Source organism: Cydia amplana, chromosome 27, assembly GCF_948474715.1.
Source record: "Cydia amplana chromosome 27, ilCydAmpl1.1, whole genome shotgun sequence".
Lineage (NCBI taxonomy): Eukaryota > Metazoa > Arthropoda > Insecta > Lepidoptera > Tortricidae > Cydia > Cydia amplana.
This window is the reverse complement of record NC_086095.1, coordinates 4,456,947-4,481,600: the sequence shown is the minus strand read 5'-3', so window position 1 is coordinate 4,481,600 and position 24,654 is coordinate 4,456,947. Positions and strand designations below refer to the sequence as shown.

The following is a 24,654-nucleotide window of genomic DNA, read 5'->3' as shown; positions in this document are numbered from 1 at the left end:
AGGGTTGATTAAGGGTACAAAAATAATGTAAAAATCTTAGTAGTTTAGTTTTTTATTTATACAACGTATCTTTAAATGCACTCTGCCAAGGAGTCACAAAATAAGTCTTGTGTAGGAGTTTGACGTTTAAAATTACACTTGCACTACGTGTGCTATTAAAATCGTTGCAGACTTATCTTGGTTCAACTCTATTATTTTAAATCAATTTTAAAACAATATGTAGAATAATCCCTATTACCCGGGTATATTTTTGATTATAGCAACATTCTGAAAATATTTTTTAAGTATGTCGTGTGTGTAGGCTTTATCTTTTCGCCATTGCTCGGGCGGCGTCCATTTTGTACGCCATATTGAATTTGGTCGGACATCTTTGACGCCATGTTTAGTCGGACATATTTTATAAACATTTTCGCGTAAATTTCAAATATTTTTGAGCCTAAATATCGAACTTTTTTTCACTGAAGTCTGGGGGATAGATAGGGGCGAAGATTACTCGGAAAAATTCCGTACCTACGCAGCAGTCCAAATTTGTCTCCAAGTGGCCGTGCAGCTTTTGTTATAAGATAAATAAAGGTAAATTATTTCCACCAAAAACGTTCATACGATTTGACACATTGTAACAAGTGCTTTGTATTTTCTATGAATTTACGGTGTTGGGTGTGTTCTGAAGGTGAGTGGATGAAGGTCAAATTGTGGGGGTTTGATCTGGTTAGCGTTTGGCGTGGTCGTTTTATAGATATCCCAAAAAAGTCGTTCTTATCCTGTCCGCCGACCGCCACTGCCGGCAGCGGCTATCGTCCTCAGTGTAACCGCTAGTTGTTTTCCTGCATCAATGCAGTAATTTATGCGGTAATCACTGCATATATCGTTACGGTCACGCCAAGAAACAGTGACAACCAATTCAATTACGTAGGCTGTCTTCTGTAATATGATATCACCTAGTTAATTGTTTTCGGAACTAGCCACTTTGCATTGACGTGCATTTGCGCGTTATTTATAAAGTTTTGGGCATTTTTACGCACATTACATTAGATTTAGATATAATGACATTCCATTTCCTTTATTTGTTGTGTTTAATAGTTTTAATTTTATCTTCCGACCTCCCGTCCCGTTGGTCGGCCAAGGAATGTGACCAAACAGACGCACCTGTCAAAGTTTTTTTTTTAGAACAGATACCAAACAAACTACTTTCCGTATTTGTTTGTATTTAATCTTGCATGCTTATCTAATGGGTGATATAGAAATGTTAAATTAATGACTACTCATTAAACATACTGTTACATCTTCATTCTTACTAGAAACTTACCTATTGTGATTGAGGTTCATAATTATTTTATACGTGTTTATAACTGGTCTATTAATTATTTTAAATGTTATTTTTCAACAAATTATGTTTACCCAGCAGGTAAAAACATCCATAGTCCACACACATTCATGTCTACACTGTTTGATATGTATGTAGAGTGTAGGTACTGTATTAAAATTATCATCTTGTAAAGGTCAATACTCTTTATTTTTTATCTAATTTTATTGTTTTTAATTAACACTTATTTATAAAGTTGAAAAAAGTAGGTATGTACCTACTTAACATTAATTGATGAACAGCTACGGGTATTTCTATAAATGACACAAGAAATGGAAAAAAAATCTTTTGAATTTGCTAAACTATTTTTGGAAGTTCCTATTTAGTTACCAGCAATAGATTAAAATAACAGTATCCACTTTGAATTAAACGAAAAGATTTATTACCTGCAGAAATCGGTATTATACCTATACCGTTAAAGTTTAACACATTAATTTCCACCCAGCCAAACAAGACGAGTTATTCCCACTAGTTACCACCAAGTTGTTACCTGCTGGGTAAACATAATTTGTTAAAGGACCATGGGCAACTTTGTATGGAGCCTGGACCCAACGCCAACAGAAATGAGAGTAAGGTCATTAGATAGGTATTTCTATGTACTTCATTTTGTTCTATGGGCACCAAGCGGAATTCCATTGCAGAACTGAGATGTTAGTATTTTAGCCAAAATGTTGTCACCCTTATTACCTAGGCAATAGAGTCCAAGTAAGTAAATGAAGGCGAGCACACCGAATGATTTGCCGCGCTCGCCCGGCGGTGGACTCTATTGCCTAGGTAATAAGGGTGACGACATTTTGACTAAAATACCAATATCTCAGTTCTGCAATGGAATTCCGTTTGGTGCCCATAGAACGAAATGAAGTTCAGAGAAATACCTATCTAATGACCCAACTCTCAACTCTGTTGGTTTTGGGCACAGACAAGACATCCTCCAGACTGAGCATAGTAGCGCTACCCCCTCTGCCACAAATATACGGTAGTTTTACTCCATTTTCGAGTCAAAGTGTGTGTGTAAGACGTCCGTGTCTTTGAACGGACCAATCACGGCACGGGACTCGCTCACCTCGTCCCCCGCACCCCAGTATTTTTGGCAGCATCGGTTTCATGAAATAATTGCTCTAAACTCCGTCTAGAGGATTCGTAGTCTATGGTTTTGGGACCATTTTGACGCATAGGCCTTTCTGATTTCAAACTTTATCATGTCATTTCCTCGCGAGGCGGCTCGTTCTGTGTGAACCCGCCTATCGACAGTATCGACTGCCGTAAGTTACGGGTTATTCCCACTAGTTACCAGTGGTAACTACTGGGAATTTTTTTCCCACGTTTTACCACTGGTTGGATGGTAACTACTGGGAATTTTTATTATAAACAATTCAAAATCACTATATTTATACTGTTATTATTTGTATTTATTAACTATAACAAAATGTTGGTGGTAACTACTGGGAATTATTTTTCCTAGTAGTTACCAGTGGTAAAAGGTGGGAAAAAAATTCCCATTAGTTACCACTGGTAACAACTTGGTGGTAACTAGTGGGAATAACACTGAGTTACACACCGTTTAATGTTTCCAGGGCGCGGTTCACCATGATGAACCAGGAGATCATGTGTGAGGTGGAGATCGGGACGCACGGCGGCATAGAGATAGATGGGGACGACCAAGTCGGCGTCAAGGTAACACTAACCCCCTCCCCCCCCTAGGGTTGCCATATCGAAAGGTGCTATTATCGGGAAAAAATATCAATTTTTCGGGATTTTGGGACTCAAGTCGGGAAAAAAAACATTCAATTAAAGTAATCGTATCAAAAACAACGATATTTTACATTATTGACACTACGTCAGCTGCTCTGCCCATTACCGCTCGACGACAGTTCGGAGCTTGAAATTAGGTATTGTTTTATAACGTGAAGATGTTTTTCGGGACAATTTTCACTTGGTCGGGAATCGGGAACACATGCTAAAAATCGGGGGAATCCCGCCAAATCCCGACCATCTGGCAACCCTACCCCCCCCCCCCCCCCCTTCTACCCTACCTTGGAACCTATTTTAACCTACATTAGTACATTTGACACAGTTTTGCACCCCTTTTAAAAGTCTTTTAGCTGAAATAGACAAATAAAAATGTTGTTTATTGATTTAACTAGAGACCCGCCCCGGCTTCGCACGGGTTAAAAAATTATACATAAACCTTCCTCTTGAATCACTCTAGGTATCTATTAAAAAAACCGCATCAAAATCCGTTGCGTAGTTTTAAAGATCTAAGCATACATAGGGACAGACAGACAGTGGGAAGTGACTTTGGTAGCCTTCGTGGTAGCTCAGTTGGCAGAGCATAGACTAGTGCTCCGGAATTCTAGTCGTGGGTTAGAGCCCACCCCGACAAAGTGACATTTCTAAGCTTATCATCTTCCTCGCGTTGTCCCGGCATTTTGCCACGGCTCATGGGAGCCTGATGGGGTCCGCTTGGCAACTAATCCAAGGAATTGGCGTGGACACTAGTTTTTACGAAAGCGACTGCCATGTGACCTTCCAACCCAGAGGGGAAACTAGACCTTTTTTGGTTTAGTCCGGTTTCCTCACGATGTTTCCCTTCACCGAAAAGCGACTGGTAAATATCAAATGATATTTCGTACATAAGTTTCGAAAAACTCATTGGTACGAGCCGGGGTTTGAACCCGCGACCTCCGGATTGCAAGCCGCACGCTCTTACCGCTAGGCCACCAGCGCTTCATCCCCTATAATTTGTTACAGTATGAAGAAATAGAAACCGGCCAGTATGAAGAGTACATAACTGACGACCAGTATGAGGAGGTTGAGGAACAGGTGATTGGCATGCACCACTTGGAGGAAGGTCAGTTCAGCAGTGCGTATCATACCCATTCCATCTTATCTTAGTATCAGCATAGAGAAAAAAATACATAGAGTGCTCACTCCATACATCAGTTTTAGTACCAAAAAGACTATTAGCATCTAGCATCGAGTAGCGGAACTATCAGTACTACTACTTGACAATAGATGTAGCACCGACCGGGAAGTCTTATGCTGTTGAGATAAGACTTTCCGGTCGGTGCTACATCTATTGTCAAGTAGCAGTACTGATAGTTCCACTACTCGGTGCTAGATGTAGACACTGAAATTAATAGTCTGAACTGATGTATGGAGTGAGCACTCTTGTCTTACTATATTTCTTTATGGTATCAGAGATAGGGTTGCCATATCGAAAGGTGCTATTATCGGGAAAAAATATCAATTTTTCGGGATTTTGGGACTTAAGTCGGGAAAAAAAACATTCAATTAAAGTAATTGTATCAAAAACAACGATATTTTACATTATTGACACTACGTCAGCTGCTCTGCCCATTAACGCTCGACGACGACAGTTCGGAACTTGAAATTAGGTATTATTTTATAACGTGAAGATGTTTTTCGGGACAATTTTCACTTGGTCGGGAATCGGGAACACATGCTAAAAATCGGGGGAATCCCGCCAAATCCCGACCATCTGGCAACCCTAATCAGAGATCGGACAAATTGGCGTCACTGCTCGCAATAATGTGGACATGACTCCAAAATTGATTAAATAATTAATCATTTAATTAATTTCTTACCTGAGGTTTAATTTTGATTCCTAATCAATAAATAACACAAAGATTTCTTATAATGTAAATTTATTAAAGAAAATAATCAGTATGTTTTCCAAATTTTCTGTATAGTGTCATTCAATAGAACTTGCTGACTATGTAAACAAAAGTTACTAGTAAATTGACGTTCAGTGTCAATTTTAGTATGGCGGTTTGTTTACATAGTTAGCAAGTTCTATTGAATGACACTTTAGGTACTCATTTTTTATATCAAAAATATATTTAAGTGCTATTTATTGACTAGGGAACCTAATTAAATCTCAGGTAAAAAAATAATCAAATGATTAATTATTTAATCAAATTTGGAGTCATGTCCACATTATTGCGAGCAGTGACGCCAGTCTGTCCGATCTCTGCTTAGTATAGACAAAGAGTATAGAGTGTATAGAGATTTACTGTCATGGTAAATTACGTAGCCAGAGTACATTAACTGCCATCTTTCAACACGAGATTAAAACTTATCTCGTAGAACGCTATTTGACTTGGATCCTTATTCTTTCACTGATATGTGTTAATTTGTTAATATTGAAATTCACGACATCTACTCGACAGTAGGCCAAAGGTGGCGCCATCGCTAAATATTGCACCATACCTTTGGCCTAGTCTATAGTCTGTCACGCCGGATATGTCAGTAGCAATGTAAAGCAAACTAAAGTATGGTATCCCTAGGTAACGGACAAAAAGCAGTAATGTAAATCAAACAACTGTAGACTCTGTGCGTAAAGAGAAGAGTCGTGAAATGTATAGGGCCCAATTCCACGACTTCTCTTTCCGCACAGACTACCTACTTAGCTTGGTTGGTCATAGAGAAAAAAATACATAGACTGCTCACTTCATACATCAGTTTTAGTACCAAAAAGACTTAGCATCTAGTATCGAGTAGCGGAACTATCAGTACTGCTACTTGACAATAGATGTAGCACCGACCGGAAAGTCTTATGCTGTTGAGATAAGACTTTCCGGTCGGTGCTACATCTATTGTCAAGTAGCAGTACTGATAGTTCCGCTACTCCATGCTAGATGTAGACACTGAAATTAATAGTCTAACTGATGTATGGAGTGAGCACTCTTGTCTTACTATATTTCTCTATGGCTTGGTCTAACTGTATTGTGATTCTGTATAACTTAGTCATTTATTTTTACTTTACTTATAACTTTGAACAGCACATGGACACCCTTTCCGATCTTTCATCAAATCATCACTATTCATCTGATTTTTGGGTGTCCGTATTCTCAAGATTGTTTTATTATTTTTAGTTTTGGTTTAGACAACGAAATACTAAGACGCGTAAAGTAGCGCCAAGCGCTAACATAGCTCTCAAAATTACAGCTAAAATATGTATTACAGTACATATCGTCAGGTGACAAGCAAAAGTCACTAAGTACCACCACAAGTTCATAGCCATAGTGAACCATATTAGTACGAAAAGAAGGTTGATTTTTGTTTAAATATATTATAGTAATTAGTGACTTGCTTGTCACCTGACGATATGGTGCTACTTTCCCGCACTAGTGCGTAAATAAGCACTTTTCGTTGCTATGTCAAATATTTAAAGGGGCATATGTACTGTAAAACGTTGTACGATACACGTGCTAATAGGGAATTCGCAACTAGTGTCGATTTAAAACACTCCCTTCAGTCGTGTTTTAATATATCGCCACTCGTTTCGAATTTCCTCTTTTCCGCATTTGTATCGTAAATAACTATTCTGCACTACTTTGCATGTCTTCGTAATCTTTTGATTTCATAACTGTTTTTAACTTCGATCAACACGGAAGGGATGCGGCATTCGCACTATTTCCCCTCTGCCTAGGTACAAGATCAACTGATCTAGCGCGGGTAATAAAACTAGTTGCGCTCGGATTTTTAACTAGACCGAGTCCAGACGCGCGAGTGAACGCAGCAGCAGAAAAAATGCCTAATTGCTCGGTTTTTTGTTGTAAAAAGAGGTCGGGGACATAAAATTTACAAAAAGAAGGTGTTACATTTCACATGCAATATTTTTTTTACATGTCATACGATTAATTACATTTAAACACAATTATTATGTTTTAGTCTCATGTAATTGCTGGATTTATCGATTTTGCTCGCCCAGTACAAATTGCGGATCGGTCGAGGGACAAATCCGACTTCTCATCTCTCAGAAAACAATAAAATTCTTTGACGAAAATGTGTTAGTGTGCGTGTTGTCACACTTGTGACTCGTCCGTACACAAAAAGAGATCGAGGTTTGCAAGATTTGTCTTTGACGTGTGTCTTTTTCTATGTATTTGTGTCGTCATTACAGATTGAATTTTGTATGTAAGTGTGTGAGAAGTGCGACTGTGTCCACGTTCCCCCCCGTGAAAAATGGCAGAATGATTTGAATGTCAAGATATCGCTTGGGCCTATCCCTTCTGACCTGTCGGAAGCCCGTGTTGATCGAAGGTTTTTAATATCTTACCGTGGCACCCAAAAACCCTATCACTTCTCATCAGCTCACAGCCAATTGCACCTATCACCATCATCATCACACCCCATGTCAGCGCTGCTGACAGATTACAAACTTGCAGTCGGGAGCGAAGAGGTAATTCTACCGGGGATGTCCGGAGAGGAAGTACTCGCTGCCAACGACTCTTATGATCCGGTGTATGCTACCCCGCCTTCAACTAGTAATAACAGGTGAGTCGGTCACCATGGTTACCGTCCAGCGCTTAGCTGGTCAGTCACCATGGTTACCGTCCAACGCTTAGCTGGTTTGGAGTTTAGGGTCTCCAGTTATTTAGATTTTACCTTACATAAGTAGTCTCCCTACCAAAGTATAATTGAGGAGTGTCTTTTCAAAAGGGTTTATTTTTTCTGGGAATCTATTTCTAAATTGGACCTTAAGTTTTCTTGAGCAAGGTTCTCTCTAGAAGTACCGCTAAGAAAAAAATAAACCCTTTTGAAAAGACACTCCTCAATTAATAAATAAAAGAAACACTTCACATTATACCAAAAAAATTAATTTTATGACAAAAACGCAACGGCTTCGCACGGGTTAACAAACTATACATAAACCTTTCTCTTGAATCACTCTATTTAAAAAAAAACCGCATCAAAATCCGTTGTGTAGTTTTAAAGATCTAAGCATACATAGGGACAGACAGACAGCGGGAAGCGACTTTGCTTTATACTATGGAGTGATGCCTTACATCACTTTGTAAGAGCTGATACTCTTCAAACTGCTGGATAGATTTTTACCAAACATAGCTAAGAACCACCGCTAGGAAACTCGCTTTCACGTAAAAAAACCGCATCGAAATCGGTCCATCAGTTGGAGAGCTACGATGCCACAGACAACGAACGTATTCAAGTAATTTTGTATGCTTAAAGTCTATTTTTTTATTCGGTAGACTGAAATGACAGTTAATAGTATGAAATGACATTTCATGTTCATGAAATGACATTTCATGTTCATACTATTAACTGTCATTTCAGTCTACCGAATAAAAAAATAGACTTAAGGAAAAATAACTTTTTACAAGTTTTTATTTAGTTTCACCTGTCCCGTTGTCTGTCCGTCTGTAATCAAATCTTGCAAATTAAATTTGATCCACTTCCCGGTTTCCGATTGAGCTGAAATTTTGCATACACATGTAAGTCGGGTGACAATGCAATATTATGGTACCATCGAGCTGATCTGATGATGGAGACAGGAGGTGGCCATAGGAACTCTGTGATCAAACAACTCAACCTAATTGTGTTAGGGGTTTTTAGAATTGTCTCGATGAGTATTAGTTGTCTGTCGTAAGAAAAGTACCTACTACTAAAGTCAGCGATGAAAGCTTGTACCAAAAATGAAATTTTTGCCAAAAACTTATTTTAAATTTTATTTTTATAATATAATGTTTTAAATCCACAGAGGTCGCGGCAGGCCCGCGGTTAAAGCGAACAACACGAACAACGTTCACCACCTTATGCCTATTGGTAAGTATTATCCCACCAGAAACATTTTCACATAAAATGTTGCAAAGACGAGATCATAATATATGGCTCGCGCTGTCAGAAAGTTATCCTAATAAAGGCCCAGTTCCCTAGTACCCTCTGGGTTGGAAGGTCAGATGGCAGTCACTTTCGTAAAAACTAGTGCCTACGTCAATTCTTGGGATTAGTTGTCAAGCAGACCCCAGGCTCCCATGAGCCGTGGCAAAATGCCGGCAAAATGCTTTACACCTTAATATTGTCTTCGGTTACCTACCGCGATAGTTACTCATGAAATAAAACTAATTATGGGATTTTTTCGTGTATATTGAATTCACCAATTAATGCTGAATTGAATTCACCAATTAGTACAATACTTTGTATTGTTAGTGGAGTCAATATAAAGTTAAAGTTACATTAATTGCACAGTCAAATGTTTCTACACGGGTGAATTATATATCATATTGACTACCCGGCTGCGAATTAACAACTTGATATCTGTTCCCGTTTTTGAGAAATAACATTTTTTTTATCTTTTATTTTATACTACCTAAACAGTAATTTCACACTAGAGATTTTTTGAAGAATGGGCTATGAAGCTTACACGACTACACGGTCAGAATTTCTCCCGACAATAATATTAATTATAGATTTAATGAAAAAAACAATAACTTTGTAAGTTTTTCATGACCGAGAATATCCCACACTGAGAGAAAAGTTTACTATTGTGGTTAATAGTATTTGTTTCGATCATGTTTAATTTATCTGCCTGAGGAACTGCTATATTCGCAGAATAGCAGCATGATATTGGAAACAAACAGCTAATAATGTTCTACACAATTAATGGACATTTCTAGTTTTTTGACAGTAACTGTACAAGTTATTGAAGAATAACATACTTATTTTTCTCGCAATTATTAAATCAATTTCCAGCATAAAAAGTCAATGAAGTATGCTGTATTTCCAGGCTTCCACAGAGGCCAAGTCAAACTTTGTTTAAGATGTCAAAAAGATATCATTTTGTTATCATTCGCCCAACCGTCTCGCTCGCACCAATACATATTTCATCTAGTACGAGTGAAATGCACGCGCGAATTATATAAAATGACATCTTTTATAACAAAGTTCGAATTAGCATCAAGGTATATTAGGAAAATATACCTTATGACTTATGGCATTGCGTTAAGGTTTAATAATTCAATGCATAAAGTGTCTGTGTTTATGTGAAAAATGATAGGTGTCAATTTTTATATCTATTCACAAAACGTTTAGAATACAGGATGCACAGTCAGATATAAATAGACCCTTGAAGTCTTACAACTATCTATGATACTGGATCTCAAGCTTATTTGGTTAGTAAGTACCGTCCACCAAGTTATACTTCGAATAGCCACCCGGACAAATTCCAAAGCTAATTTCGAATTTTAAAATTTGACAATTCACGAGAAGAGTAACGTAACGTCAAAGGATATGTTTGTCCCTTTTCAACGATCCTGTCATCCGATGCTTGAGTAGAGTGAAACTAAAAGAAGCAAATGTCAGCAATTCGTAACGCTTAGTTTTTGTTAGCGTTAGCGCATCGCGACATGAGAACTAGTATGAGCCTGGCCCTCGATCACGTATAATTGCAAGGAAACTTGGGATCAAGTTATCTTAGTCAATTTAGAGCAGTTGGAATTCAACTCATTGTGAAATTTTTGAACGTTTTCAAATAATTTGTTGGATTAAGTAGTAAAAGTGTTACAGTGTGTTATATATTTGTGATCTACTCACAAGGCCCTTTCATTTGGTACCCCACATGGTATGTTTAAAAGAAAAATGGTAAAAACTTTGCGTCATAGCAACTACCCTCACCACTTTCGCGCTTGTCATCTCATATATTTGTGTTCAGGATATTATACTGAATGCACTGATACCAAATATACTCATATCCGAGACGATATGAGCGTAAATTTTTCTAGAAGACTTTTCGAGAAAAGGCCAGGCTACAATATCTTTACAGGTTGATTGATACTGAGTGTATTAACACCATGTTCACCCATATCCAAGACGATATGAACGAAAAGTAACCTAAAGCCACCCTACCAACATTTTCGTAACAATGAGAGATTATTTCTTGGAAATAATGTTGTAATATAAACTCCTTGTAGAGCACCTACCTGCGAAGAGATCGTGCTGTCAAAGTTGTTAATGATTTAATATAATATTGTTAATTAACTAAAGTTTTATTAATGCATCATTTAATTTTATACACCGCGGGATTTAATAACCCGAAAGATTTAAACCACGTATTTTTGACGACAGTACGAGTAAATAATGTTATATCAACATGGGTCCAATTATATATTTTAATTAAACTACTATTTCAGTGCAAATTAAATCATATTAATTTACCGCTTCTTTGTGAACAAACCTTTATTCAGAGAGTGAGCGAGTTTAATTAATCTCAAGTAGAGAAACAGAGAGCGAGCATGACATTTCATGAATCACTCCGATATCATACGATGCACGGCGAATGCAGTGACATGTGTTCCATGACAAGAATTGTCAAGTTATGTCTAGGATCATGTTTACGTTGAAATTATTTCAATGGATTGGCACCTCAAAATACCACAAATTGTATCAAAACTTTATTAATTACTACAACAGTAGGTACAGTGCAGTTATTATTGTTGAAACTTTGCGATAAAATCTTTTCCTTTGAGTGAGGTAACCAAAGCCATTAACCATGATTATATCCGAAAGAAATCATGCCTCTTATTGTTTTAACTCATACTACAGCTGGAAAGGGATGATTACTTGAATGACCTTTTATTAAAATATCGATCATGCTTATCAGTACGTATTTTAAATTCTCGATGTGTTGATTTATACCGAGTAAAGTAAAATAAACAACTATGTTAAACAATTACGCTTTTTTATTAATTTAATAAATTAGGTTTTCGAAGTGTGTACCACCGTTTTCAGCACAAAGATTTAATTTTAAACGGATTTCATTATTTAGGTTTACAAAAGTGTTCTTTATTTCTTCGGAAGCCGTTCGAATTTTTATTAATAATTCTTCTCCAGAGTTCACTGGTGTTGAGTATTCCTTCCTTATCTTTCAGAGTTCCCCATAGAAAAAACCAATGGCGTTAAGTCGGGTGACCGGGCGGGCCAGGTTAGAACGTTGCTTCCACGGCCAATCCACCTCTCAGGGTATTGTTCGTCTAGCCAATTTACGAACTTCTAGGCTGAAGTGGGTCCGTCGTGCCGGAAGCACATAGTTCTTCGGGTTTCCAAATCCGTACACAAAGTGAATATCCGCTAAATGAATTTTATTTATTACAGTCAATCAAATTTAAAGATGTTATCTTGCGCATATCTTGTGTGACATATGAAATATGTCATTTTATTGACATCAATTTCGTCATTTTCGTCAAACTATCAGCCAGTTATCGTAAAGGTAAATAGTTTGTACTCTCGTGATTGAGAACAGAACAAAATTTCGGTAGTGAAACCTTTTTGTAGGATATCAAACTTAATTAAGTGAAACTGGCTAATAACCATGTAGTTAGTGCGTCTGCGTGTAAAATTAGTTGGTGGCTACGTCACGCATAAGGGTGTGTTAGAATTGAGATTTTTTAACTTGTGATTTGTTTTAAATAATTAATATCTCTTAAATTAAGGGTTTTTGGACTATGTGTTATATAACTTTATATACTCTAATTAGACTCTAAAATCGTTGGTTTAAATCTTTCGGGTTATTAAATCCCGCGGTGTATATAACCCTATTACCCTTTGAATGACCTTTTTCACGTTTTCTACAGCAATGCAGTCGACTGCAGCAATTTTGAAGCGCGACATTGCTACCGACTGCATTACTGTGGTAAATGTCAAAATCGAAGTTCCTGTCTGGATTTTGGCGTCCATTAAAAATAAATAATCAAAGGAGGTCATCGATCAAATGGGCCGGAGGACAAGCCATCGTTAACTGGTAGAGAATGCCTTATGGCATTAAGTCCGCCTCTTGTACTATAAGGTTTTTCTTTTGTGCAATAAAGATTAACCACTTTATTCATAAACTTTACGGGCCTGATTTAGTTCAATTATGTTTATCCCTTACTTACAAATACATAAGTTAAAGTGACAGATAAGGACAAACGATTATTACTATTTTTAGCTAATTGAGGTTTGTAGCGCGTTTATGAATAACGGGGGTTAAAGAAATAAAATAAATACAGATGTTGACAGTAATTATATACGCATTTTATTACGGAAAAAGATTTAATATTGGGTGTAAATGAAACGGGAATTGGAAATATAAAATAAAATGATATTATATTATTCATTTCCGTAAGTCAAACCATCATCTTTATTAGCATTGACATAACGCTCAACTTCGCACAAACCGTATGGTTTTTCACTAAGGAGTGATATATTCTCTTTACGCTAAACTTTATGGTGGGTAGACAAGTCTGTATACTTGTTTGGAACTAACTGCCACAGTCTGTCATAGCCATGTCATAGCCTCATAGCTGACATATGTGACGTATAGGAGATACCGCAATGCATGCATGCATTGCGCGTTTTATAGGAGCTTGGCCTGAGGTGTGTTAAGTAAGCGCGCAACGCATACCGATGAAACTGGGTAAGATAGTCATGGGAGAATTAACGGTCGATCGGATCGCGAACTCTCGGCTGTTGAAGCGGAACAATCGTCTGCCGCGAACATTGAAGTGAGACGGAGATATGGAAGTCGATAAAACGTTCTCTACAGTGAATCAGTACCCGCCATTTAGGGTAATTTAAATAGCTTGGATGATTTAATAATGGTTTTATTCCATACAATATTACATATACGTGGGAGATTTTTTGTTGTTACACTAACATGAGAAAGAGATTTGAGAAAGTGAAAAACAAACCCACTGTCCATTTTCTCGAAGCAACGAAAACATTTTCAAAACAAAAATGGTTAATAGTAATTAAATGGATTAATTTACGTGAGAGATTTTTTTGTAGGATATAGTAAATATACAGAGCTTAATTAACATGTAATTGTTATGTACACATAGTTGTTATTTTTATGTAAAAAAATATTTTTAATAAAGAAAATTATTGGGAGCTGGTTTTGGTGTCAAGCTGGGAGAAAATATAAATACATAATGAGTATATGTTTGAGAACTGCATATTAAAAAATCTCGAGTGTCGGATTCATGTTTTGATATATTTTTTCTATTTTAATAATAGTTTGGATTTATTAAAACCATGTGACATATTTTGTGGAGATTTTTTTAAAAATATAGTATTTGCAACATAGGTTATCACATCTCAAAAATCTCTAGTGTGAGAATTCATGTAGAGCTCTCATACATTATGAACTGTGCTGACCCGCCTATGTATGTAATTGTAAATATTGTAATTCTTGTAATTATGGAGCTGGAATTACACACTGCACTAATTTTAGTGACAAAAATTCAAGGAGGCCTACGCCTCGTAATATTCAAAAACCATGTTAAACGGAGGCCTATGCTCGTCTCTAGAACATCTGTTCTGATAAAAAAACAACGGGTTGCACTCCGGGAGTGCCGGCAGAAGTGAAAACTCAATGACATTGTAATAGTTTTTCGATCAGGTCACGTGTCCGTCTTACGGTCACGTGACCTGTCGCGAGTTTAACATTTTTTCCCCACCTCAAAAAGTGCACAGCGCCGCTAAAGAAGTTTTCACTTCAAAAAATCTTAATTAACTCCAAAACTGGGTGATTACAGGCGAAGTGCCCATGGGTCTCATGGAGGGTGTCAGCGGAGGCCGAGGCACGGCGCGGCGCTGGGAGCAGAAGCAGGTGCAGATCAAGACCATGGAGGGGGAGTTCAGCGTCACCATGTGGGCCACGGGAGAGGATGATGGTAACTATACTGCTCAGTGTATGCTATGTCAGGGTCTGGCCTCATGGAGGGAGGCCGCGGAGGCCGAGGGACGGCGCGGCGCTGGGAGCAGAAGCAGGTGCAGATCAAGACCATGGAGGGGGAGTTCAGCGTCACCATGTGGGCCACGGGAGAGGATGATGGTAACTATACTGCTCAGTGTATGCTATGTCAGGTGCTGGCCTCATGGAGGGAGGCCGCGGAGGCCGAGGGACGGCGCGGCGCTGGGAGCAGAAGCAGGTGCAGATCAAGACCATGGAGGGGGAGTTCAGCGTCACCATGTGGGCCACGGGAGAGGATGATGGTGACTATACTGCTCAGTGTATGCTATGTCAGGTGCTGGCCTCATGGAGGGAGGCCGCGGAGGCCGAGGGACGGCGCGGCGCTGGGAGCAGAAGCAGGTGCAGATCAAGACCATGGAGGGGGAGTTCAGCGTCACCATGTGGGCCACGGGAGAGGATGATGGTAACTATACTGCTCAGTGTATGCTATGTCAGGTGCTGGCCTCATGGAGGGAGGCCGCGGAGGCCGAGGCACGGCGCAGTCAGATCAAGACCATGGAGGGGAGTTCAGCGTCACCATGTGGGCCACGGGAGAGGATGATGGTAACTATACTGCTTAGTGTATGCTTTTCACTGTGACTGTGACCATTCCTGACAGCCGTCTACAGTTCTCGGTCTTGCAATATCTATGATAGTAGGAGAATGTATGGTCGACCTTCACCGATATGTCTGACGGATGAAACTGACATATTATGAAAGAAAATATGTTCCTGAACATAAATAAATAGGGTTGTCTAAAGAAATATGGTCAAGGCTATTTTTAATTAATTTTTGATAAAATATTTTTTTTTTTCAAATTTCGCCGATCTGTCTGACAAACGAAATAAGTTCCAATGGAAAGTATACAACTTGTACAACATAAATCAACTAGGTTGCCTATCTTTTTCCGGTCACTATTATGTGGTTGCCTAGTTTAAACAGGTGAGTTTTTATCGATAATTGCACTCATCTGTCTGACGCTTGAATTATACATCAAAATTATGGTAATTTTATTGCGAATACAGTGGCATAGGGTTGCCTGCGAAAATCCGGTCACAAATAAGGGTTGCCAGGCTTTTAAATAAAATAAGAGGGGAAGACTTTTAGCGATAACTCATAAACGGCTTAACTTATCAAGTTTGTTTTAATTTTGTTTGAATGAGTTTTTTATGCACTATTTTTATGATTTTTTTCATATTTTTTGTTTCGATTTTTCAAAAGGTAGAAGGAATAACCGTTTTTTGTTCTTTCTAAATTATTATTTCCGAAATTATTCACTTTTCTCAAACATGCAATGAAATGTCGTCGCTCCGGGCGTTATATCAGGCTTCGAAGTATCACGTTTAGGGCGGAGCAACTCTAGAGAACTGTAAAGGAATTTCATACGAAATTGAAGGCCTAGGCCGGGAAGTATTTTTTTTTTAATTCTAATGTAAACATGGGGTCTCTGTCCATGAACAGGCTTAACAGCCGAATTATATTTTTTTTTATATATTTTTAGTGAATGAATGGTTATCGGACCAAAATATCCGTGTTAACGCCTGTTATACACGAACGTACTGATATTAAGAATACGAATATGTATGATTCAATTTGTTGATGAATAAATTTAAAATCTTGTCTATACGTAAGTCACCAGAGACCATAGACAATATTTCAAATCCACTGCATTTATTTTATTTATTGAAATTGAGATTCTTATTATCAGGTTGTGTATAATGGCCCTAATAGGGTCTATTCGAACACTACACACGCCAAATACGGACGACTTCCGTAAAAAAAGTCATTATGGCAGGATTGGAAGGAAAATTAAAAAACTTTTGTCGTGTAGCTATTGGTGGTTGATATTTATTATAATTTGTTTTTTTGAGTGGTGAATTTTTTTATTTCATTGCATATGTTTGAGAAAAGCACTATACATGCCTAGCCGTGAAAAGGTCTTGCCGAATTCGTATCACTATCCGGCCTCCCTACGGTCGGCCGTCTATACCTACTCACCCGGCAAGCCCTTCTTTCCCGGCGTCTGCAGTAATGTACTATTATCAAAAAATGTTGTTTGCAGACCCCTATTTATTTTTAAAGACCTCAAATAATAATTTCTACAAGCATTCCAAGTCGACAAACTTCCACTTTGTACTTGACAGATGACGGTTCCAACCCCGAGCCGGACCCCGACTACACGGAGTACATGACCGGCAAGAAAAGCATCCTAGGCAACGAGACCATGCCAGGTATATACAGAGAATATAGTATATTGTGTCACACCCAGAGTTAACGCGTAATGTATGGAGGCCTTTTTTAGGGTTCCGTAGCCAAATGGCAAAAAACGGAACCCTTATAGATTCGTCATGTCTGTCTGTCTGTCCGTCCGTCCGTCTGTCTGTCCGTCCGTATGTCACAGCCACTTTTCTCCGAAACTATAAGAACTATACTGTTGAAACTTGGTAAGTAGATGTATTCTGTAAACCGCATTAAGATTTTCACACATAAATAGAAAAAAAAACAATAAATTTTTGGGGTTCCCCATACTTCGAACTGAAACTCGAAAATTTTTTTTTCATCATACCCATACGTGTGGGATATCTATGGATAGGTCTTCAAAAATGATATTGAAGTTTCTAATATCATTTTTTTCTAAACTGAATAGTTTGCGCGAGACACTTCCAAAGTGGTAAAATGTGTGTCCCCCCCCCTGTAACTTCTAAAATAAGAGAATGATAAAACTAAAAAAAATATATGATGTACATTACCATGTAAACTTCCACCGAAAATTGGTTTGAACGAGATCTAGTAAGTAGTTTTTTTTATACGTCATAAATCGCCTAAATACGGAACCCTTCATGGGCGAGTCCGACTCGCACTTGGCCGCTTTTTTTGTAAAAGTATGGAAACAAGCATAAATTTAATTTTTGGTAAGAGCTTTTATCGCTGACTGTACTTTTCTTACGACAGACAACTAATACTCATCGAGACAATTCTAAAAACCCCTAACACAATTAGGTTGCGTTGTTTCATCACAGAGTTCCTATGGCCACCTCCTGTCTCCATCATCAGATCAGCTCGATGGTACCATATTATTGTATTGTCATCAGAACTACATACAGCTGCCAATTTTCATGACGCTACGATCCTTGGAAGATGGTTAAATTAGTTACCTTAGATTCCATTACATAGTTACATACAGGTCGACCTAATAAAAGCTTGTTAATTAAAAAGTGGGTTTTTATAAACTATGCATTTTATACTCCTCATTAACAATTTAAAAACAAAATGGTAACAATAATAATAGAATATTGAAAAGTAAATTCGATGCACTTTGCCTCGGACGGTCGATGTTCGAAATGATAGTGTTTATACAATACAATACGTTTATTTAATTTGATGTGCCTAGTGTGGGGATCACTGTACTGCTTTTATGGACACTTCTATATTTCCTGATATAATTTTTTTTTTAATTTGTCGAAAAGCAGGTAGTGTTACAAACGGGTGTCATTCTGAATCCCTAACAACGTTTGTCCTAAAGTCACTTGCCCTAACTGGTTTGTCCTAATGGGCACATGCCCTAACGATCAATTGTCATAACGATTATTTTCCATAATGTAAGGTTCTGAAAAATGGTTAGGTTTTAGAACTTGCTGCCACAAAAGTGGGTTAGGTTAGGGTTCGAACTCAGATCAGCGCTGACTTCTGGGTTAGCATTATGCTGAGGCGGGACCATTTCGTGGTAAACTATGTATTTATATTATGTTTAATTTTCTCTGTTTGTTGTGTACTTGTGTATGTTATAGTTTATCACGAATAAATGCGATGATTATGAACTGCGACCCTCGCAAAAAAGAAAATATGCTTAATAACATTAGGATAAGTAATCAATAATTAGGGAAACCAAAATTAGGGTTTTTAGTGTTAGGACAACTGATCATTATGACAAACAATGTTAGGGAATGCAAAGATAGGAGAAAAGACTTTAGGGATTCAGATATAGATCTGTTACAAACAGGTGTTACATACCTACATATATTTAAGTGGTCCACTTTTGGCCATCATACAAATATTTAACGTGAGTGGCGTAAAGTTTTCTGTATTTTTTCAGGTTTAGACTTATCAGACCCGAAGCAGTTGGCGGAGTTCGCGCGGCCCGGCCACAAGATCAGGCTAAAGAAACCTTCGCCAGAATCATCGGATAGAACTATAGGTGAGCTGTTTTACTAGGAAACTGGTACTTTACTGTCAGCCCCAATGGGGTCTCTATTGCAGGGATGTTGCGAATATCCGCATCCGCAACCGCGGAACTTCCGCATTATTTTCAACATCCGCATCTGCATTCGCATCCGCATAAAATCGATGCGGAGTTTAATGCGGATGCGGATGTGGAACAGGTCGGTACAGGAACGTCTTAGCATCGGCGTAAGTGCTAGACTGCTAGGTAATTTAGTAATTAACCAAAAAAACCTATTAGAAATGAGCAGTCAAGCGTGAATGGGACTTAATGTACGGAACCCTTGGAACGCGAGTCCGACTCGCACTTGGCCGGTTTTTTGAAATAAAAATTAATATTGTAATTCTAAAATGTAATATTTGACGTTTTTTATGTAACTATCTTGACATCCGCATCCGCGGATGTGAGCCTTTAAAAATCCGCATCCGCGGATGTGAACCTTTAAAAATCCGCATCCGCGGATGTCAAAAAATCGGCATCCGTAACATCCCTGCTCTATTGTTTCCCATAAAGTTTTAAGTCATAATGTATTGTTTGTCCGCATTTTCGTTAGTCATAATTTGGTTTTTCTCAGAACCGCGTAAATTTTCAGGATTGCCATAAAACAAACCTAACCTAGCCCATCCATAGGATAACCTTAGGAAATTCCTGAAGTTAACTGTTTCAGAATTATGACCAATGATAATCTGTCAATCATTAATTATGACTTTCAATCATTATGTCAAACAAAGATCCGGCCCCAATGCCATCTCATGTCATGGCGGGAACCAGGAAAAATCGAGAACGTTTTAAATAATATAATGTAGATTTTTTTACAAGCTTTTTATTAACTTGCAATGTACAGTCAGCTGCAAGAATATGTTGCACAACGAAGGCCGCAAAAATATCTGACACGATCTTATTTGTAGATCTATAAGAGCCTGTCACATGTTTCTGCGGCCTTCGAAGAGTAAGATATTATTGCAGGTGACTGTACAGTAAGTAAGTAGGTATGTATGGTACTAAGTTTGTACGGGTCAAATCTTGCAAGTTGAATTTGACCCACTTCCCAGATTCCGATAAAACAACGAAACTTGTGTTTGGGTTTTTAGAATTGTCTCGATGAGTATCTAGTATCCATTTATCCAAGTTGGTCGCAAATAAATGTTTTTTTTTGTTAGCCTGGTTTAGTGCCCCACTGCTGGGCAAAGGCCTCCCCTCCTTACCTCATACATTAATTATACTCTTTAAAGAAATTATTACTAGCTTTTGCCCGCGACTTCCTTTTTAACGATTTCCCGTACAAACTTCCACACCTCTTTTACCTCCTTGAAGGATGGCTTCTGGGATAAAAACTACCCTATGACCTTCCCCGGGACTCAAACAATCTCTATACCAAATTTCAACTAAATCGGTTCAGCGGTTTAAGCGTGAAGAGGTAACAGACAGACGGACACACTTTCGCATTTATAATATTAGTATGGATTAGTATTAGTTGTCTGTGGAAAGAAAAGTACAGTCGGCGATAAAAGCTTGTACTAAAAATGTTTTTTTTTGGCATAAAACTTTTTTTTTCATTTCAGCGTGTCCCCACAAAGGCTGCACTAAGATGTTCAGAGACAACTCGGCCATGAGGAAACATCTGCACACGCACGGGCCGCGGGTACACGTGTGCGCGGAATGTGGTGGGTATTATGTACACCGTGTACATACTTTTTAGACGATTGATAATGTGGTATGTAACATTATAAGGTGTACCTACTCATTCAATTTCATTATTTTAACACATTCAGTGCCGAAAACCCGACTATCGGGTATTTTATGATTTCGTTCCCAGGCCGGACGACCCGATAGTCGGGATCGTGGTACTAAAATGTCATTCAATAGAACTTGCTAACTATGTAAACAAACCGCCATACTAAAATTGACACTAAATGTCAATTTACTAGTAACTTTTGTTTACATTGTTCGCAAGTTCTATTGAATGACACTTTACAGCTTTATATGAAGAAATTTTTGTGGCCGATGTCTTGTTTGGCTGGGTGGCTATGATAATTATAGCTTCAGTCCAGTGGGACCTATCGCCAGTGTCAATGTATTAGGAGCTTTAAATACGACTAAAATTGTAGTACAGTCAGCAGCATAAGTTGCTAAGCGGGCGAGGTGTTCAAAATTACCTTGACATGCTCTTATTCTCTTAACAATAATGTCGCGTCAATATCATTTTGAACACATCGCCAGCTTAGCAACTTCTGCTGCTGACTGTACAAGACAGTGTACGGTGATTTTATTAGCTCTTGTAAAGCGATAGCTGGCCATACAAGCACGTGGACTACCGGCCGTTGACTCCAAAATGGTGGTTAAGCGCGTTTCAAAATTAATTCTCCGTTCACTGCACACCACCACATCAGTTTACTGTATAAAGCTATCGATATTACACTTTAAACAATATTAATGAGGTTGTAACCATTGTGTAAAAATATGCTGTTCCGTGAATAAATGGTTTTGTTTTTAATGAGCAAAAGACAAAGGAATTAATCACGACGCGTGACTATCAAGATGGCGCTCGGATTACGGTTACAGTTTTTTTACTGACATTGCCTTGTACCTAGTACTGACATGTATTTTTGTATATGCTTTCGTTTCAGGAAAAGCGTTTGTAGAAAGTTCTAAACTAAAAAGGCACCAGCTCGTCCACACCGGGGAGAAACCCTTCCAGTGCACCTTCGAGGGCTGCGGGAAGAGGTTTTCACTCGATTTTAATCTAAGGTAAGTTCACTTCACAATATAAACACTTGTAGAAAGTTCTAAAAAGGTACCATTCGTCCATTCCGGAGAAAAGCCCTTCTAGTGCACCTTCGAGGGCTGTGGGAAGAGGTTTTCACTCGATTTTAATCTAAGGTAAGTTCACTTCACAATATAAACACTTGTAGAAAGTTCTAAAAAGGTACCATTCGTCCATTCCGGAGAAAAGCCCTTCTAGTGCACCTTCGAGGGCTGTGGGAAGAGGTTTTCACTCGATTTTAATCTAAGGTAAGTTCACTTCACAATATAAACACTTGTAGAAAGTTCTAAAAAGGTACCATTCGTCCATTCCGGAGAAAAGCCCTTCTAGTGCACCTTCGAGGGCTGTGGGAAGAGGTTTTCACTCGATTTTAATCTAAGGTAAGTTCACTTCACAATATAAACACTTGTAGAAAGTTCTAAAAAGGTACCATTCGTCCATTCCGGAGAAAAGCCCTTCTAGTGCACCTTCGAGGGCTGTGGGAAGAGGTTTTCACTCGATTTTAATCTAAGGTAAGTTCACTTCACAATATAAAAACTTGTAGAAAGTTCTAAACTAAAAAGGCACCAGCTCGTCCACACCGGGGAGAAACCCTTCCAATGCACCTTCGAGGGCTGCGGGAAGAGGTTTTCACTCGATTTTAATCTAAGGTAAGTTCAAAATATGTGACGTCCCACGGGTAAAGGTACCTTATGGCGGTTGGCGCCTACGCTATTATTAACGCCGCTCCAATACAATTGCGGTGCTATGCGACGTAAGCGCCAAGTGCCCTAAGGTACCTTTTCCCGTGGAACGTCACATATAGACTAAGAAATACTAGGAATAAATTCAGCTATTCTGTGACCATATAGTAGATTTTTTCATACAAAGACAGGTGTCACGAATAATGTCTGAATTTAAACGATCGTATTTGTCATGCTACTTCACTCAACCGCAGTACTTTTTGTACCGAGACAGACTGAAACAGCAAGACACGTTCGCGCGTTTCCGTGAAAATACGACGGAAAATAATTATGTACATACATATAATTTTAGACTCGTTTGAGTCATAACTTTCTGTTGGGTCAATAAATTTCTAGTAAACATTATAAACATGCCTTTTACGGGAATCCGCCACGTGAAGAGTTAAATAATTCCAGAAGATTTCACAGATTCTATGAAAAGCAATTTGACTTCCACAGCTCGTTATGTTACAAACAGCCTTATAATTATAATCCGGGGAAATCCTGAAGAAAGGCCAGGTCAAGAGCACCCTAAACCGGCGAGCGTGTATGAGGAATGTTATGAAAGTAACGGAAGCGAAAAAGCCGTAGGGTTGCAAATAGAAAAAAAAAACAAAAAACATGAAAAAAACCTGGCACCATGGTTTTTTTTCTAAATTAGGTTTTTTTTCAGATGAACAAAAATATGCCACAATAACGGTTTTTCGTGATTTATTTATATAAGTAACTTAAAACTAAGTACATTAAAGCAAGTATGTCAGTACAGTATCCGGAATCCCTGAATTCCCCGACGCGGCGACGAGAGGCGTTGGTGTTGCCAACGGTAAATTGCGATAACTACCACTACAGATTTCATTTAAGTTGTTAAATTAAATTGGTTTAATGGTTAACATAAAGTCTAAAACAAGTAAAACAACCGTATAAAAGTATTAACTGCCTTGCAAATTTTGAGTTTTCATACTTTTGAAAAAAACGTACTCCAGAAAAAAAACGGTTTTTTTCACGGTTTTTTTTTCAAGTCAGAAAAAAACCGTTTTTTTACAACCCTAGAAAGAGGTATGTCAGGATCGTAGCAAGTGGAAATCCGTGGTCTCTGCCTACCCCTCCGGGAAATAGGCGTGATTATATAATTGAATCCTATTGACTTACAGAACACATGTTCGGATCCACACGGGCGACCGGCCCTATGTGTGTCCCTTCGACGGATGCAATAAGAAATTCGCGCAGAGCACCAACCTCAAGTCACACATACTCACACACGCGAAGGCCAAGTGAGTATATCATTATGAAAATAACCGGCCAAGTGCGAGTCGGACTCGCGCACGAAGGGTTCCGTAGCATTATACGCAAAAAACGGCAAGAAAATCACGTTTGTTGTATGGGAGCCCCACTTAACACATTCACTACCAGGAACCCACCTGGTGGGCGCTCGTAAACTTTGCTCAGATGCCGGACAACCCGCTGGGCGGGTTGTTTTATACGCAGCTATAGACGACCGGTTTCTGGGGTAGTGCGCCGTTTTTTGTCTGGCAGTGAATGTGTTAAATATTTATTTTAGCCTAGCCTAAACTTGGACAAAACTTTAAAAAAGTATAGTTGCTAATAAGAAATTGTATCAAAAATGAAATTATGTATTTATGTACAAACACAACAAAAACACAAATTTATGGCACAGGATAGGCAGAACAAAGGCGAACTTATCCCTTTAAGGGATTTCTCCCAGTTAACCTAATTAAGATAAATCCTTTCTCCAACAGATCAAGAAATTCGCTATCTCGCAACGGGGGCGGTTCATACGAGTCAGCCCGGACGACGCCTCAGTTCGTGCAACTCGAGATGTCTCCGGATGACTCTAACCACCAACTCATCTTCTACACGCATGAGTGAAGACAGTGAAGCGGTGTCATGAGTGAACTTAGTCTACACGCACGAGTGAAGACAGTGAAACGGTGACATGAGTGAACTTAGTCTACACGCACGAGTGAAGACAGTGAAACGGTGTCATGAGTGAACTTAGTCTACACGCACGAGTGAAGACAGTGAAACGGTGTCATG

General features: G+C 38.5%; 1 protein-coding gene across 1 annotated transcript; it reads left to right on the top strand.

The window, feature by feature from the left end:
* Positions 1 to 295: 295 nt before the first annotated feature.
* Positions 296 to 24,511, top strand: LOC134660532 (transcriptional repressor protein YY1-like). Its single transcript, XM_063516307.1, has 12 exons — positions 296 to 573; positions 2,938 to 3,037; positions 4,115 to 4,226; positions 7,483 to 7,666; positions 8,889 to 8,953; positions 14,698 to 14,835; positions 17,039 to 17,125; positions 18,988 to 19,089; positions 20,676 to 20,777; positions 21,741 to 21,861; positions 23,751 to 23,870; positions 24,357 to 24,511. The coding sequence occupies exons 2-12, from the start codon at positions 2,951 to 2,953 to the stop codon at positions 24,484 to 24,486; spliced, it is 1,248 nt and encodes a 415-aa protein (XP_063372377.1). The 5' UTR covers positions 296 to 573; positions 2,938 to 2,950; the 3' UTR covers positions 24,487 to 24,511.
* The last annotated feature ends 143 nt before the right edge of the window (positions 24,512 to 24,654 follow it).